Source organism: Pavona decussata, unplaced genomic scaffold (genome assembly GCF_977016875.1).
Source record: "Pavona decussata unplaced genomic scaffold, jaPavDecu1.1 SCAFFOLD_286, whole genome shotgun sequence".
Classification (NCBI taxonomy): Eukaryota; Metazoa; Cnidaria; class Anthozoa; order Scleractinia; family Agariciidae; genus Pavona; species Pavona decussata.
The window spans coordinates 1,206,472-1,224,665 of record NW_028145687.1 but is presented as its reverse complement, the minus strand read 5'-3'; the positions used below and the strand labels follow the sequence as shown (position 1 = coordinate 1,224,665).

The window sequence follows — 18,194 nt, the reverse complement described above, 5'->3', positions numbered from 1 at the left end:
AAATTACAGTCAACTCTCTCATAGCGACCACCTCCCGTAAGCGACCATCTTGTAAACAACCGTTTTGTTTCTCAGTTAAATACTGTTTCAAGAGCTCTCTCGTAAGCGACCACCTCTCAAATTTCTTAAGGGACCGCGACCACTTTTTAGGCCAGAAATTACACATATTCTTTTGTTTTCTGTTTCCGGTAAGCGACCACCCAACATAATCACGTATGATCACTTGGAAATCATTACTCGGAAGTGACAAAAGTTCAATTTTGATGACGCTTCCCCGTACTGCTGACAGATAATGACAGTTTACAGACAGAGAAGATGGCTATAATTAGACCTGTAAGTAAACGGGAATTGTTACAGTGATCTGTTCCAAAATGAACCATGAACCATGTTATACAACGTTTCATAAGAAGAATGAATAAATGTGAAAAAATCAAATAAATAAGTTTCTATTTGCCTAATTTTAGCTGCTAAGGTAATATTTTTATGTAATTAATTAATCAATCCAGTATTAGGCTTAGTTTGTTTATCTTTCCCGTAAGCGACCACCCCCCGTAAGCGACCACTTTGTCGTGCACCAAGGGTGGTCGCTTACGAGAGAGTTGACTGTATAAAAAATCAAACTTTTGGCAATGAACATAAATAATAGATCAACTTTGTTTTAACCAGGGTGACTCTTAAAGGAGCACTGTCACGGAGATTTTGCAGTATTTTGGCCAAAACTACTCAAATATTTGATTAAGAACCTCTTCTCTATCATAAAATCGCTCTTACAGCACCGGGAGGAAAATATGAAATAATTTCTCCGAGGAAGAATAAACTAGAATCATTTTTGAGCAATTTCTCCAAAACTCACAGGATTAACTTGAAAAAACTGGCCAATTTTTTCAAGTTGCAATCAATTTCCATCCTGGCCATCTGAAGACAAAACTGATTGATACTAGTTTCTGTGCACTATTAGGGTTATTTTTAACAAAAAAATTAACCACTATTTTAATGTTCCCATCGACACAAAAATGTTTTTTCGCTCTTCAAGGCGACACTAAAAATAGGTGGCACTGCCCCTTTAAGTGTTACGACTGACAAACCTGTGGACCTCAGATTCCAGTTCGAATTGGAATTTGAAAATGTTGGATTTTGAGGAGAGGGGGAAACCGGAGAACCGGAGAAAAACCTCTTGGAGCAAAGACGAGAACAACAACAAACTCAACCCTCATCTGAGGCCGAATCCGGAAATCGAGCCCTGGGCACATTTGTGGAAGGCAAGTGCTCCCACCTCTGCGCCATCCCTACTCTCTTAACATCGTGCACGTGAAATAGTTAAATAGGCGCAAAACTTCGTGACTTTTGCACGCCTGAAATTTCATTGGTAAGAGCGTGTGAATGAGTTTCTTAAAACAAACAGTGTTATTAAGAAAAAGGATTTAGGAACAGATGCCTCTGTGTAAAACGAAAATGTTTCCTTACCGGGAAACCAGCCAACTTTACTCTTACAACGGCCTTGCCACCAATCATCTTTCTACATTAAAAAATAATTGGAAATGAATGAATAAGTAAATGATCATCGGAGTTTTGTGGCAACTTATGTAGCTGAGAAAACAAAACCTGAAAAAATTTCAGGCTTCAACACCTGGAAACGCTACGCTACAAATTTATCAAATTCTATCAAAGGAACTTAGAAAAAATCCTGACAATATCTCAAAATATTAATTTTACACAACCAATTTATCGTTTATTCCTATGTTCTGTATTAGAAGCTGAAATGTCTCGGGACCTTGCGTGCGCCTAGTTCCCACTCCTTCGCGGTAAAATCCTTTCGGTGACGTAACCCAGGCAGACGCTTTTTTTGCTTGGACCACGTGACCCGAGACGGACTGACCGGGATGAAAGACTAGGAACTAGGCAATGTCAGGACCCTTTTCGTTAGCACCAACGGATGTTCCGCAACTTACTTCACTCTGAAGATGACTTCCGAAAGGACACGAAAGCGGGGCTAAGAGCAAAGCTTTTCGTATGGAAATTAGTTGTCATTCATATGAGGTGATGAGGTTCAAAGCAACTCAGAAATGGCCTATTGGCCCTTACCTTCAGCAATACAGTCACTTCATCTCCGACTTGTAATTCCAAGTCATTGTCTTTATTTCCTCTGAATGCAGTCACTACTCGAACTTTTTGTTCAGCGTTGGTCATTTTCTGCTTGGCTCGTTTCTTTTCCTTCATTCGCCTCTTTAGAACTCGCTCCCGCTGAAGAAGAAAACTTGGCGTTACTTCACATGCTTTGCGTAACACAATCTTGTCTAGTGTCCATGAACAAAGGCGAATAAATGCGAGTCATTAAGAGAGGTTAAGAATGACGTTTACGCTGGGCAAACGGCAAACGTGAGATATGACCACGTGACCATGTTTATCCTATATTTGCCGCTTGTTGTTATCCGTTTCTCTGTCAAATCGAGTACTTTTGCGTTAGCATCAAAGGCCATAATTAGTTTGTACTATTCTCATCTTTGTACTCTTTATTTCAAAAAAACATAAACGCGAGTCTCACGTTTGCCGTTTGCCGAAAATGCCATTCTTAATCTTTCTGTTACCTTGTCACCCTTGCCTCCATCCTTTTCAAAAACTTCATCCTATAATTAACAAAATAGATGTGACATAACTGTCTGTCGGTAATCACTTTAGCTACTTGCAATTTTCACAAAAAATTGCGACCAATTGTTGTGAAATGAGCCCAGACTCAATTATCTTGACCAGACGTTGTTGTGCAATTGTCCATTGCAAAAAATAGACTGCAAAATTTCAACCTTACATTTAGTTTCCTTCTACAACATTAATCTGCAGCAAAGCAAGAATGGCTATCACACTGTACTTTACGTTTGGACAGAGTATCTGGTGTACATTCTGCTTCCCCCTCCCCCTTCCCCACACCTTCCGCGCCTCCCCGAACAAAATCTTATATATTCGACATCAAATTACCATGAAATCTCAGCGAAAAATTACCTGCATTCTAAAAAGACGATATGAAATCGCACTTAAAATCGCTGTTTAAACACTGAATTGCACAAAAATAGCCCCCACGACAAGTAGTGAGAATAGTACCTCTTCTTCTTTGAAATCCTCTTCTTCCTTTCCCTCTACGACTGAAGCTCTCCTATGCTGTACACAACAAGAGAAACCAGGTTTAACAATCATTACAACTACTATATATAATTAGCCAATCCTGAAAGCGGACATGCAAAATTACTTATTAACAACATGTTTCCGTATGAACGAAATTTAAGCGGTGTTTATTTTAACCACTGTATTAATAACTACCAAAAACTGTTTAATTTTAACCACCGTATTAATAACCACCAAAAACTGTTTTATTTTAACCACCGTATTAATAACCACCGAAAACTGTTTTATTTTAACCACTGTATTAATAACCATCAAAAACTGTTTTATTTTAACCACCGTATTAATAACCACCAAAAACTGTTCTATTTTTACCACCGTATCGTAAACCAGCAAAAACTGTTTTATTTTAACCACCGTAATAACCACCAAAAACTGTTTATTTTAACCCCACCGTATTAATTACCACTAAAAACTGTTTTACTTTAACCACCGAACTAATATTTAACCGCCAAAAACTGTTTTATTTTAACCACCGTATTAATAACCACCGAAAACTGTTTTATTTTAACCACCGAACTAATAACCACCAAAAACTGTTTTATTTTAACCACCGTATTATAAACCACCAAAAACTGTTTTATTTCAACCACCGTATTATAAACCACCAAAAACTGTTTTATTTCAACCACCGTATTATAAACCAAAAACTGCTTTATTTTAACAACCCAGTTCTCCAAACAGGAGTAGTTTAAAGGCCTTAGCTCCAACAAATCTCCTGTAGCTCGATGGTAGAGCATCCGAACTAGTAATCGGAATATAGTAACTCGCATTTTTTTCCAAGCATGCCTGTGTCACTGACTGGAAAAAATACATCTACCACATTAATAATGTTGGTATACAATACCTTCAAGATCGAACCACGCTTTATTGTGCCATTTTTAAAGTTTATAGTATCTACAGCTGCTAAGGATTGTCTTCTTTCTGCAACCTGATCCACCTATCACGAGGGGAACGAATATCACAAAGGTGGTAAAGTTAAAGTAAATCATTTTTATTTCATAATCGCTAAATTTTCTCTTGTTAACTGCACGCAACTTTGATTGGCTCTAACTAAAAAGAGGGATTGCCAAATAGATGTTGCTTTACAAAAGCCAAAGTCTGCACGTAAATTGTTAATTGTATTGTATGCTGTCAAAGTGATGGAAGTGATAAAGTAGAAGTTTTAGTTGAAATTGAGGGAATAAAAGCAAACTGGAAAGACAATTTAGTCCAAACTTGAAGCAAAAACGACGGTGACAGGATGTGACAGAAGGTACAGGGACCGTTCCATAAGCCAAAAGGCAAGACAACGATTTTTTTTTAAACAAATCTTATGTTATCAGTGTGATCAGATTTTCCTTTAAGGGAATGGCATTACTGCATTTGTGTAGACTAAGAATTTACACTTGACTGTCACCATCTTCCTCCAGAAAACTTGATTGAGTTCGTGAGTTGAGAGAGCTCGGCAAGCAAAATAAATATTATGAAACCTAATGAGCAATACTTTTCCGCGGGACTTTTCACCCTGTCTTAAAAAAAGGAAGGATTTTAAGAAACGTTGTCAAATTTGTTCAGAGGAAAACAAACTTTACACTCACCCGTACGCTTCCAAACAGACTGCTGGCAACGCTGCTAATCATATGAACAGCATGATGCTTCACTGAGGTCTGCAAAAACAAGATATATTGTAAGGTGCAGAGTTTCCACTCGAAAACCTAACGGGATACTGTTGAACCTCTCCAAAACAACCACGAAAATGCCAGGAAAGGACATACGATGGAAAGTAAGTTCTCTCCCAGGGTGGCAATTGTAGTTCTTTACCCAGTTGTTCAAAGAGTGGGTAACTTTATCCAGCGGATAGGTCGCCATCCAGCAGATAAAATGTATTGGTTGGAGTACTTCTTATCTGTTGGATAGCCATTTATCCACCAGTTAAAGTTATCCACTCTTTGAAAAACCGGGTCCATGAAGGGTTTGACTGTACGAACAAAGGGATAAAAGAAAACTTCATACATCGACGATCGTAGATGGCAGATCTGAAGGTTGTCTCTCTATCTGTGGTCTCAGTGGCTGCTCTTCGTCTATCGTGCCAAGTTTGTTGAATGCTTCAATAGCAATGGCTACGAACAAACTGGAAAAAAGAGCACATAAAAAAGCGTGGATAGAAGGACTGATAGCCTCCTACACAGAACTTCTTTAGGCTTGTCACGTTGTCCTCGCCAATGCTGAGAAGGAGTGTGTGACGACCCAGAAGAAGGTCTACGTAGGAGACTAATGGATTGAATACGAATATTTGGTTTTATTGATTAAGTTGATAAGGCAATTTGGCCACTGTAAAGCGATTTCGTAGCTGACGTTTTGAGCGTTTGCCCTTCATCAGAGCGAATCCAACTGATTCGCTCTGACGAAGGGCTTAAACTTGAAACATCAGTAAATGAATCTCTTTACGGTGACCAAATCACCTTATCAACTCAGTTGATAAAACCAAACGTTCGTTTTCACTCCAACATCGACACAGCACCACAGTTTCTTTAGAAGCTAATCCCCTTATCTAATGGATTGGTTGGTTTGAAATACAGGCCAGGTATGGCGGCACCAAGGATATGGGATAAAAAAAAGAAAACAACACAAACACGCTCTAGCGCTGCAAAAAGACAATAATAAAGGGGATTTTCTAACTTCCCTTTAAGGTTGCCAAATGACTTCATAATCAATATTTCGATCCAACATCGTTCAACAATCTTGCAAACATGACTTTTTGTTGGATGCGTTTGGACACCAACTTGGAAGACACCGGATAGTGTTAGGCGAAGTTTCATTTCCGTCAAACAATTCATCCGACGTTATTCTGCATTTGTTTTGTTGTAGCGTTACTCCCACCCACATACAAATATCTTCCCAAATCACCCATTGTTCCCCAAAATTGATGATGCATGAAATAGGGAAGTAAGCCATGTACTCACTTCATGACAACCATGTTGACCAGTATATAAGCTGCTACAAAATACAGGCTGGCCCAGTTATTTTCTGTGGCTTCCGTCACCTAGTACAAACAAATAAAGATATAAGACGTAAGTTCATAGGAAGACCTTAAATGAATGCCTCCATTTTGTGCATACTGTTGTCTATCACTGTTCCACATCGAAGAGCACGCATTGCTGGGCATTGTTTCCGAGCCAAGGCAGGTCATCTCAGATGCTGTCTGTTTGCATGTCCAAACAGAGGAAGAAAGCCCAGTCGCTACATGGGCACTACTGCAAGGGACATGATAACAAATTGAGGACCTACCAAGTCAAACTCCCGGCGCGGTGTGGCCGAAGAACGAATGTACTATAAAAACTGAAAGACAAAAGTAAAACTTGAAACTGTTTATTAAGATGCATGTCAACTGACCGAGTTCATGATTTCATGCCAGTTGCTTGTGGTTACCATCTGGAACAATATTAAACAGGAGCACCTGGAAGAAGGACAAAAAGCGTTTAGGAAACAAGGGAATTATAACTTCATCTCCTAATAATCTTCAATTCAAGGGGGAGTGTTGGAAATTAACAAACGAAAAGTTCGCAATTTTCTGTTCAATCAGTAAGCGACAAACCTTCAGCTTACCATTAAAGCAATTCTTTACCAGGTAATTTGAAATTTTGATGAAGGCCAGGTAACGAAAATCAATTAACAAAGCTGGAAAGATCACCTTCAAATTAACAAAATGGACTCAGCCTGGTTTTTAAAAAAGGAGTTGGCCTGGGTGTTTTTAGAAATCGTTAGAAAAATGTTAGAAATACTTACCAAAACGTTTGAAATCCCAAGCCACAGGCAGGTAGATACATGTGACCCTCGCTAGTCTCGGGTGCACCGTGAAATAACTCCATTCCTACGCTGGCTAAAAGAAACCTGAAAATTCACGAAACGTTTTTAAAAAATAAACAAATCCGGCTTATTCATGAGGCAATTAGTAAATCCAAAGTGAACCGATCTTAAAAAAAAGAAAATCTGAAAATCGATTGCTCTTTCCATTCCTGACTAGAAATGATTGTATTTATGTCAGTTCTAAAGATAATTTTATAATGAAGCCTTTGTTAAGATTACGATACAAATACTTGTCCTAGAAAAATAACTAACAGAAAGCTTAATTTGTACGGAGGACTTTACAAAGAAATGTATGAAACTTGAAAACATGATTGTCCACTTTCCAAGAAATTGGATCAAATTTGATCAGCATTTTTTTTTTTGCCAAATGTCTTCACCTCTCTGAGTTTAAATTTCTCCAAAATAATTTTTTACAGAATAATTTATCTTCAGATTCCCATATGGACGATGTATTTGTGCGCCATGTTTGCCCCAATTGAAAATGGCGGCCAAGTCGTATGAAGGGGGGTTATAGGACAAATAAAGATATTCCTTGGCTCAAACCATTTACCAACTTACAAAATGATTCCTAAAAGACACAGCAAGTCCACCATAACAGGCGCGACCCTGAGGAAGATGGACACAGCTTGTTTTAACTGTCTGTTGTTAAATGGCAGTCGGCAGAATACAGCCAGGCTGGATATTGTAGCTGCGTAGTCTCTGAACCAAAAGAAGCCGGGGTAATTGGTGTACCACACAAAGTTGGAAATGAAAGCTAACGTTGTCTGAAATAAAGAAAAACAGCCATTTCGCAACATTTCAATAAGAGTGTGGGAAGAATGGAAGTCACTGAAATGCAGCTGGGAGTTGCGAGCTGTAGGTTTGTCCCTGCGATGAAAAGGTGGCTCAGACACAGTAATGGGAAATTTTTCTTGACATCTGTAACGGGCTTTTGGAACATATCATCTTTGAAATGTTTCAAAACTTCTCTTTTAGATTACTTGCGCTGAGTTGTAAACATTGTTATGTACATATTTTAATTGGTTCCTTGATTACAATGTGAATGTTTTCAATTTTTAACTTTTTAATTGCATTATAAATGTACAGATTTCATCTTAGGATTTTAATATTGGTGAGCAATCTTAGTATGGGCATTCAGGTTTCCTCAATTATTCTCCAGTCCCCCCCCCCTCCCCACACTACACTGTAATAATATTGCATGACAAAGTAATATTAAACTTAAACGTCAACTATATCATAGACTGAAGCAAGAAACGAATAAAGACTCCACCTACTCACCAGAAAGAGGTCCATTATCTCATGAGCTTCTAAAATTAGTTTTCCTACAGCTAACAGTCGCATGATGCCTTCAAACTACACAACGAAGGAAAGCGTTGGTTGGGAGAATAACATTCTCGTCCCCAGAGCCCCAACGTTTTTTTTTTTTTAAATTGTTGAACGAGTGGCTCTGGGTCCATCCAAAAATATCTTTTTTTTCATTGGCTGTCGAAAACCTGATGCGCTATAAGATGAAAAATGTTACGCTTCTGCGCATTTGTCTTTACTTCCTAATACTGAGCAGTACTGTGCAATAATACTGAGCAAGCGCAATGGTAATTTATCACACTGAGCGTGCGCTACTGGATGTAGGATGTACGACATCCGGTAACGGCTGTAACCAGGACCTACGATCCAACCGCTGACCAGAAGATCGTAGGCTCTGGGAACGAGGATGGGAGAATAACAAAACTCGTACAATGTAACTAGCGCATGGGTCATTCATTCTTATTTGTTTTTTTGGTTCCTTAGACAAGGCATTTAAGTCTACATTACTCTCTCTTACAAAGATGTATAAATAGTCACCAGCTGGCCGCTACTGAGACTTAGCGAGATGCTTGAGGTAAACCTACAATGTAATTTCATGTTATCCAGGAAGGGAATGGTAATACTCCTAGTTGTTTCATCCTACATAAACTGGAGCTCAAAGCAATTTCCATTTGTCAGACCTGGCCAGCCAGACCGGTCGGTCTGTAAATGGAGTGTACGAATTTGAAGGACTGATTCGTCAAATTCTTCAAAATGGCGTATTCTGAGAGTAGTGTGCGCCAGTTTGAAGGAATTCTGATAAGTGACATTTCAAAACCTTATTAATAATTCATAAGCCCATTGACCTATCAAATGGTTGATAAAACATCACGTGCAGTGGTTTTAAAACCCGATAAAACCTCCTTATTAGTATGCGGTGTTTTTCTCATATGCTAATTTCCAACGTTCACAAAACCATCATTGCTATGAACAATATCGACACACGCTTTTCCAGGAATGTTTTGGAAGCCGTTCAAAAAACTCTCAGCACGTATTTTATCAGGTCTAAAACCAACCAGCTGCGCCTCGTGGTTTTAAATCCCCAGATAAAGCACTGCTGCTCGTGTTTTAAACATTACATAAACTGTTGTTCAAATTGGTGCCTTCCGTTTGTGAAATGATCGACCTGCCCGGACAGTTTTGAGAAATGAAAAGCACTCTAAGAGTAGACTTTGTTGGCTGCCATGTAGCAGATTTACGGGATTTTTTTAATTGAAAATCTGTTATCAGTTATAGATTTTCACCAAATTTGGAAATTGTCAAATTATGTCAAATAAACTTACCAAGAATATTGTCACGATACCACTGCTAATTACTGAAAGAATGAAAAAAAAAATACACGAGAATAAAATAGGGCAAACTCAGAGTCAAGCAATATATTTTAGATAATCAACAAGTTAAATTCCAACTGTAGCAATGAAAAGAAACAGTTACCAAATTACAGACCAACCTTGTACAGTTAACTGAACTGTTTGTCCTTGACCTCTCCACTTGAAGGCATAAAGAATGCTGTGTAACGTTATTAGAAAATAAAAGTTACTAATAAACACATGAAACTAACCAGAATTCACACAAAAACTGGGAAAGAAAATTTCTTAACTTTTCCAAGAATTTTAGACCAATTCCATGACCTCAAAATTGACAAATGTTACATCACACTGGCTGAAAGTATTGATGCTTGACTTAAAGTTTCCTAAATTTTTTTGCCTTACAGCCATCAGGTAAAAACAAGTTTGGGACAAATCTGAAATTCCATGACTTTTCCATGACCCAAACAATTTTATTTCTGAGAATGATGTATTATTCCAGAAAGTGACACAGGCATACTCGGAAAAAAGAAATCCGAGTGCTCCTATCAGGAGTCGAACCTAAGACCTTTTGATTACTAGTTCGGATGCTCTATCACTGAGCTACAGGAGACTTGTGGGAGCTAAGGCCATTAAACTTGGTTCATGGGACAAACATTTTATTTCTAATTTCCGCATGACTTTTCCAGGCCTGGAAGGAAATCTGCAAACTGCTATTATCATTATTATCATCATAATCATCATCATCATCATTATTATTATTGAGAACATTAATTACAGCATGATTCAACGAACAAATCTGTGACAACTTTTAATTAATTTGCATTCTTTCCAGCTTTAGTTCTCTATAAACTGGCCTAACGCTATCTTTAAATTATGCCTAGAAATTGATTAAAAGAGGTCACATTGCAGCGTGTTACAATCCACTTCTTGGTGTTTGGAAATCGGATGAAACACGCTTCCTCATGTTTGACATATTACATCAAATCCTACATTACTCTTTCTTGATGTTTAAAAAGGGGCACTGTCGTGGCGATTTTACTGTATTTTGGACAAAACTGCTTATTTACTCTATTGTACAAAGAACCTGGTTTGTAACATGAAATTGCTCTTACAACACTGGGAAGAAAATATTAAGGTTTTTCTCCAAAGAAGAACAAACTATAATCAGTTTTTAGCGACTTCCCTAAAATACACACGAAGAACTTGAAAAAGTTGGCCAACTTTTTCAAGTTGCAATCCACTTCCATCCTCGCCATCCGTAGCTAAGTATAGTTAATAATGGTTTCTGTGCACTAGTAAGGTTATTGTTAACAAAATTCGACCATTATTTTAACAATTTCATTGAAACAAATACGTTTTTTGCCTATTCACGGTGACACTAAAAACAGGTGACAGTGCCCCTTTAATGTGGTTCCAATTGTCATAAATTTCCCTAATCAACATTGCAGATGCCCCAATCCCCGACACCTTGGACTACCTTTGTAATGATAAATGGACAACAAGGTTGGACATAACATACCAGTGTATTATGATGAGGACTAAGATAAAATGCGAGAAGAAATCAGACTGCAAATGAAACAAAGTCATAACATAAATCAGCATTGCTATTCATCAAGATAAAAAGATACCTGACTTTAACCCGAATATTCACTGATCACAAAACAATTTTAACTGACCACCAAAGGCAAATCCTTTGGCAATAAAGCCAGCGATGAAGTGACAGAAATCAATTCCTTACTAAAGATTTTGTGTAACAACATTACCTTCACCAACAAGGAAACCCTTTAGTAAACCTTGTGGCTAGATCAAAAAAATTCCCTAACTTTTCACTGACTCTGAGCTAGAATTTAGAATTTCCTTGATTTGGGAAAAATTCCCTGACTTTTCCCTCACTTTGAAAAAATCTCTTTTTCCCTGACCTTTATCTGACCGTCGCAACTCAGTAAATTCACCATTACCCAAACAACACTTTTTTTTAAATAATTCTATGAACCACTTCCAAGACAGCTCCACAGCAAATGACGTAAAGTTACTTACTTCTGTGAGAGACTTAGCTCTCTCTCTGACCCTGATCATCCATTTTGAAAGGCCTAGCTGAAAATTAAAGACAGTGTTTTAACAACCAGTAAGCTGGTTTTGCTGGGTAATCCCAAAGATCAGGAGTCATCCACAAATTGTTGAATTTGCAAGATTTAGCAGCCTTACTAGTTCAACTGATTTTTGATTTTAGGTTTAACATCGTAAAACTCCTTGTAAAACATTAAATGGAGGCAGAAACAAAGTAACTTAAAAAGTAGGACTAAAGCCCCATCCACACCAACAAAACATGTTTAATTAAACCAGGTTTAACAAAATGAAAATTGGTAACAGAAAGCTCAACCATTGGCTTTGACATAGAATTCAAGTAAACTTTAACTTAAGCTTTCAGTTGTGCTAAATTTGTAGTCAACAAAAATCCGAAAGCAGCTTTAATGAAGGAAACAGTTTTAAACTGTGTTTAACTAAACAGCTTTTCAACGTGTTTAAGCCTTGGTGTGAATGGGGCATAAGTCTAAAGTGACCTACTGTTTGATCTAAAAGCAAGAGCTCGTCATCATCCTCAAATTCGAGACTCAAGACCTACGATAATAAAAACAAACAAACAAACAAACAAACAAACCATCAAATCTTGAAAACAATTGTCAAATTAAGCCTAAATAGGCATTGTCACGGTGATCTTGCTTTGTTTTCGTTCTTCAGTAGAGGACCAATAACAAGCCCTCGAAGGAAGAACAAAACATAATCAGCTTTCAGTGATTTTTCCAAAGACACAAGGAAAGGACTTGAAAAATATTGGCCAATTTGTTCAAGTTGCAATCCATTTCCACCCTAGCCATCAGTAGCCAGAGAAAATTGAAACTAGTATTTGTGCACTAGTACAGTAATTGTTAACCAAACCTTACCATTATTTTGACGTTTTCCTTGATGCAAATCTTTTTTCTGGCTATTCAAAGAGACACTAAAAATTGATGACAGTGCACCTTTAGGTTATAAAGAAAAGACATTCTTACCTGACTCAACATGGTTGTCCACTCAAAGGAATCTACCTCGCCATCCTCATTAGAATCCAGCATTTCAATTAACATTAAATTTTCTGCGTCAGAGTTCTGAGGAAGAAATCAAACAGGATTGGATTAAGAAGAAACGGTTTCTAACAGATCTTTCTAACATGACAAGAGACTGCCATAAGAAGATGACTTAAAATTTCAATACTTATGCACTGATAACAAAAATAAAGAGAAGTACGACCTGCAATACGATATAAACAAGATACAAATACGATATGTAGAGATATACATATGATACAGATACGACATAGATACGATACAGATACGATTTAGATACGATACCAGTACGATAGAAATACTATTAAGAGATTAATATATACATATAATACAGATACGATATAGACGCGATACACATGATACAGATACGATTTAGATTAATATATACATACGATACAGATACGATTTAGATTAACATATACACACGATACAGATACGATTAAGATGAGGATATGATACTCATATGCCATACCTTTGGTTTTAAAAGATGAAACAACTCAGTGAATTTCTCATCATCAATACTCAAGGCTCCTGACCGTAAATAAAACAAAGTTGGGGCTTTAGAAAGTTTAATTACTACCACAAACAGACTCAGCAGATGGGGTAAACGGATGTTTATTCAAATGTGATACTACTGAAGAGACAACACCCTAAACCCGGGTGAGGTGGGTGGGTTGCTCTTGCTTTCACAAAGGATAACACAGGAATGAATGATCTTTGACACGCACGACATCTAAAGGTCTTATCTGAATACACGCATTACAGAGATATCCATTACGGAAACTAATGTAGTAATTAACCCTTTTAACATATCTACAATAAAAACACTCAATTACTACCACAAACAGACTCAGCAGATGGGGTAAACGGATGTTTATTCAAATGTGATACTACTGAAGAGACAACACCCTAAACCCCCAAACCCAAAGGGGAAAGAGAATAAGGAAAGAAACGAAGAAAAAAATAATAATAATAATAATAATAATAAAATAAACGGATGGAGGTAAGGGAAAAAATTGAGAAACGAAAATTACGATGTGGGAGAGAGTCTGGTTGTGATAGAATGGAGGATTTTAAACTTATTTGCGTTGGAAAGAGTGAGATAAACTAAATACGCGTCACTCTTCCAGTCGCCCTGTGATTTAATAAAAGCTGCATGCGCTCGATTACAAAAAGCAAATGTAGCGCCCCCGCGACGAAAACTGTGCGAGGAATACTGTGCAGGATTAAACCCAATAGCTGAGAGCGACTTCTTAATAAAAGCGTTATACTGGTGAGCCAATATAGGCCTGTAAGATCCCCGAGATTGACAAACAAATAAAGGTGAAGAAGGCGACAACGGGACGCTCGCTAAATATTGCCTAAGTGCGGTGACAGGGCAAAGGGGCGAGCCAGGAATAAGTGGCAAAGGGATTTCTAAAACGCGTTCCCGAAACTGAAGTGTCTTAGTGCGCGTGATACGCAATAAAGCCCCTTGGGGGATGAAAGTCACGCTAGATACCTTTAAAAAACAGGCCTGGGGATCGCCAATGTCGGACAACTTATACGGTACTAAATTAGAGATACGTAAAAAGGAAAAGAAAGCGACCAAAAATTAAGCACGCATGCAGACGTGCAAATGATTACCTAAATCAAAAAGACGAAACAATTGTAAGAGGATCTCAATAGTGATCGGTGCTTTTGGGGCGACACGATCACCCAGTATCCGACGCACCGCTCGTTTGGCGAGGTAAACGTCATAATCATGAAGAAATGCAAAACTAGCACCGCACGAGCGGTTAATATGTGAAATAATACTCAAATAATTAACGACCGAACGATGTGACTTAAAAGAACGTGACAAAAAAACTAAATAGAGCAAATAGACGTATTTTGAAGCTGGAAAAGGCGAAAAATGAAAATAAGAGCAAAACAATAAATATGCTCTCAGATAGCATCTCATCGAGCGCTTTGTGGAATCGCAAAAAGCGTGGACTTGGACAGTTCCTAAGTACTGCTGCAAAGCGTCGGAGTGATCTGCGAAATGAAATTGTAACAAAAGAAAAGAAAAAAAATCAAAAATGAATTCGTGGAAAGAAATAGGACATAGCTACTTAATAGACGGTAAAAGCGAACATAGAATCACTAGGGAACACTTGGGTAAGGTTTAAGGTAGCTACAGCATGCTGCACGTAGTCTGAGTATGAGGAATCCAAATGAAAACGACTCAACGCGTCCGCTAAGACATTGGACTTTCCGCTAATATGACGCGCAGATAAACGGATGTTGTTAAGGGACAGCAACAACCAAAGTTCACGGAGACAGCGTTGCATGAAAATGTTCGAGGAACGTTGATTGTTCAATGCGTACACGCTGACCTGATTGTCAGTGAGAATCACAACATGTGAACCACGCAAGCGATCCTGCCAAAGTTTGAGGCAAACGAGGATGGTAAGCAGTTCGAGCTGGTTAAGGCGGGGGTAAACCTTAAAGCCGTTTTCATGCCGATTAAAATCGGTTTCATGGAAATATCTCGTTCACGCTTCAAGCAATCCAAAATCTCTCTGCTTAAAACGGAAACCAATGTTATTGGGTGTTTTGTGAATTTTTAGGTGAATTTTGGGTATATTTGGGAGGAGATAGTTTTTCTTGAAGGATTGGTAAAATTAAGAGAAATAAGAAATATTCAAGATTTAGTGAGGTTTTAAAATTAGAATTTGTAGTTAATAATTAATAGACGGATACCCAGTTAGTCCACTAGCAACCTGGGGTGCTCTTGCGTGGTTATCGACTGTCTGTTGGTGTTTTAAAAATCATTTTCTTTCTTTTATCTCTTCTTCAAACCTCTAAAAATCCCATTCAAATTCACGTTTACCCCCACCTTAATGTTCAAATGTTGACTAACAATGAAAGGAGGAAACGTGGCATGGAAGAATTCCCCAAAACACACCGCACCACAAGTGTCAAGACAAGCATCACACGCGAACAATTCTGGATCGGACACGATGATGGCGATCGGGATCACTGAGACACCATTGTAGTGATGAAGAAAAAATTTCCACCAGATAAGATCCTCACGCATAAAATCGCTGACAGGAAATAACTGATGTCGGGGACTGGCAAAACACGCACGTAAGGCGTTGATTAAACGACAACTGAAGGCACGACCCGGATGAACGCAAGCCGTAACGAACGCCAGTTTACCCAGAAGTTGTTGCAATTCGCGCTTAGAGAAATGGGTCTTATCCAACCATGAAGAAAGAAGGTTTTGGAGTTCGTGCAAGCGGAACTCGGGAACTGTCAATGTCATTGTTAGCGTGTTCACAGATATTCCTAAACAGGTCATTGTGTGCGTGGGGGGAGTATCTTTAGCAGGCGATGATTGCAATCCGAGCTCGGAAAATAAATGAGTCATGCGATCAAACGATTGAGTGGCAAGTTCGGCGGTTTCGGCGCCGTAGAGATCATCAATGTAAACGTCTACGAGAATGCCTTCTTGGTTAAGAATATGCGCGACGGCTTTCGTTGTTCGTTGGCAGGCTAAAGTAGCTGAGCGTAAGCCGAAAGGCATGACAGTGTGAAAATAAAACTGACCATCCACTGTGAAACTGAGAAGATGATAATCGTGCGGGTCCACAGGAATTTGTCGGTAGGCTCGTTTGAGGTCCTTTTTAAAAACAAGGCAACCAGGACCCTTGAGATTAATAAACTCGGTAAGTCTGTCCATCCCGGGCAAACGCAATTTGAAAGGTTCGTTGAGGTATTCATCGGGCATAATGCCGTCATTAACTGACTGTCCGGGTGGAAAACTGAGATCATGGACCACGCGTGGGATGCTGGAGTCGCGTTTTGGAACACATTGTAAAGGAGATACAACACAATTGACACTAAAAGGGTTGAATTTGAACGGGCCAATTATAGCATGATATTGAAGTTCTTGTTGAACGTAATTGCGAAGCAGCTGCAGATTGCGATGCGCGGACGGGTGATTATAAATTGTTGAGCGCGGAAGCTGACTCGAAGTGTAATTGATGGGCCAACCAAATTGCAAAAACTGTGTCACAACAGCATCGGGAGAATTGCTCAGATAATAGTGCCAACGTTCAATGTGAAAGGCTGTTGTTAATGCTTGAGTCTGTTCTTGAAAATTGTAACGCAAAGTTGATCTCACTAAGTCAGCGAGACCAACTTGCGAGATATGTCAGTCTCGACTGGAATCCACAGAGCTAATTGTCGTGACGGTGGGGATGGGAAATTTGCGTTTTGCACAATGCAGCATAGGATGTTCCACCGAGTCGCATACACGACATCGGTGGTTGGTGGCATATGTTGTAGCCGTAGCGGAACAACTACATTTCGCAGTATAGTTCCAGTCCCGGCTCTTGCTCTTGCTCTTGCTTTCACAAAGGATAACACAGGAATGAATGATCTTTGACACGCACGACATCTAAAGGTCTTATCTGAATACACGCATTACAGAGATATCCATTACGGAAACTAATGTAGTAATTAACCCTTTTAACATATCTACAATAAAAACACTCGCAAAATTCCCACCAGGGAATCAAGAATCACGAAAATACATCGCCCGGATTTGTAATCTCGTGTGAAGGAACACTTCATGCACAGAGTCACTCCCGAAACATTAAAAGAACACAACATGTACTGTACATGTATTAATTAACCTTAGGATTGAAGGGCGAGTTGGAGAAGCATTTTCGCATTTTGTTACAAACAGTGTTAACATTTTTCTGAGCTGTTTATAATTTGTCTCTATGAACTAATATGAAGTAGTTTCATTGAACCACCAGTTGTCTACTTTCTTAATTGAATTGAACTTCTGTAGGGGTTGTTTGAAGTAGTTACAATCGGATCATGTGACAGCTACATGTATTTACGAATAAAGTCACCATCATGAGACTATGAGCTCTTCGAATTTCAGGTGATGCCATTTGGCCTCTGTAACACTCCCGACACCTTTTAGTATCTATATAATGACACAGTCCCAGACGTTACTGTGTAATCTGAACTCACCCTTTCCAAGAGGATCTAAAAGATTCCAAGCCTTTGCCAGCTCCGCTCTTTCCCTGGATCGCTCTTTCTTTACATGCTTCTTAGAATAAACCCTGAATTTTAAAATAAATTCAAAACAGTGAGAAAAATTAAGCCATTGATGGCCTATTGAGCAGTTATTTAAAGCATTCTTGTTTATTATGCTCTACAAGGTGGTAGCAAATTTTGAGACCATGCAAAATAACGCAAAAATTCTATTAAATAAGCCGCAACTCCCAAGGGGCTTATTTAATTTCAAGCCTGAAGAAGAGGGTGCTTATAGAGAGAGGGACGTATTTCAAATCATGAGTTTTGAGCAAAACTTAAATTTACTTTTCCAGAATTTTACCACACAATCATGCTTCAGGGGGCTTATTAGAAAGGT

The 18,194-nt window shown here is 38.6% G+C and overlaps 1 protein-coding gene across 1 annotated transcript in view; it reads right to left on the bottom strand.

Annotated features, from left to right (window-relative positions):
* Window positions 1-18,194, bottom strand: part of LOC146455086 (uncharacterized) — a 36,151-nt gene that overhangs the window by 8,397 nt on the left and 9,560 nt on the right. The window contains exons 14-33 of the mRNA XM_085094665.1: window positions 17,792-17,883; window positions 13,251-13,309; window positions 12,725-12,820; window positions 12,240-12,293; window positions 11,712-11,768; window positions 11,194-11,240; window positions 9,815-9,873; window positions 9,648-9,679; window positions 8,299-8,373; window positions 7,579-7,784; window positions 6,940-7,044; window positions 6,547-6,610; window positions 6,117-6,196; window positions 5,167-5,284; window positions 4,752-4,820; window positions 4,019-4,111; window positions 3,094-3,150; window positions 2,586-2,624; window positions 2,083-2,241; window positions 1,465-1,516 (exon numbers count right to left, since the gene is read on the bottom strand). Coding sequence (XP_084950791.1) covers window positions 1,465-1,516; window positions 2,083-2,241; window positions 2,586-2,624; window positions 3,094-3,150; window positions 4,019-4,111; window positions 4,752-4,820; window positions 5,167-5,284; window positions 6,117-6,196; window positions 6,547-6,610; window positions 6,940-7,044; window positions 7,579-7,784; window positions 8,299-8,373; window positions 9,648-9,679; window positions 9,815-9,873; window positions 11,194-11,240; window positions 11,712-11,768; window positions 12,240-12,293; window positions 12,725-12,820; window positions 13,251-13,309; window positions 17,792-17,883 — 1,613 coding nt within the window. The remainder of the gene's footprint in view (window positions 1-1,464; window positions 1,517-2,082; window positions 2,242-2,585; window positions 2,625-3,093; window positions 3,151-4,018; window positions 4,112-4,751; window positions 4,821-5,166; window positions 5,285-6,116; window positions 6,197-6,546; window positions 6,611-6,939; window positions 7,045-7,578; window positions 7,785-8,298; window positions 8,374-9,647; window positions 9,680-9,814; window positions 9,874-11,193; window positions 11,241-11,711; window positions 11,769-12,239; window positions 12,294-12,724; window positions 12,821-13,250; window positions 13,310-17,791; window positions 17,884-18,194) is intronic.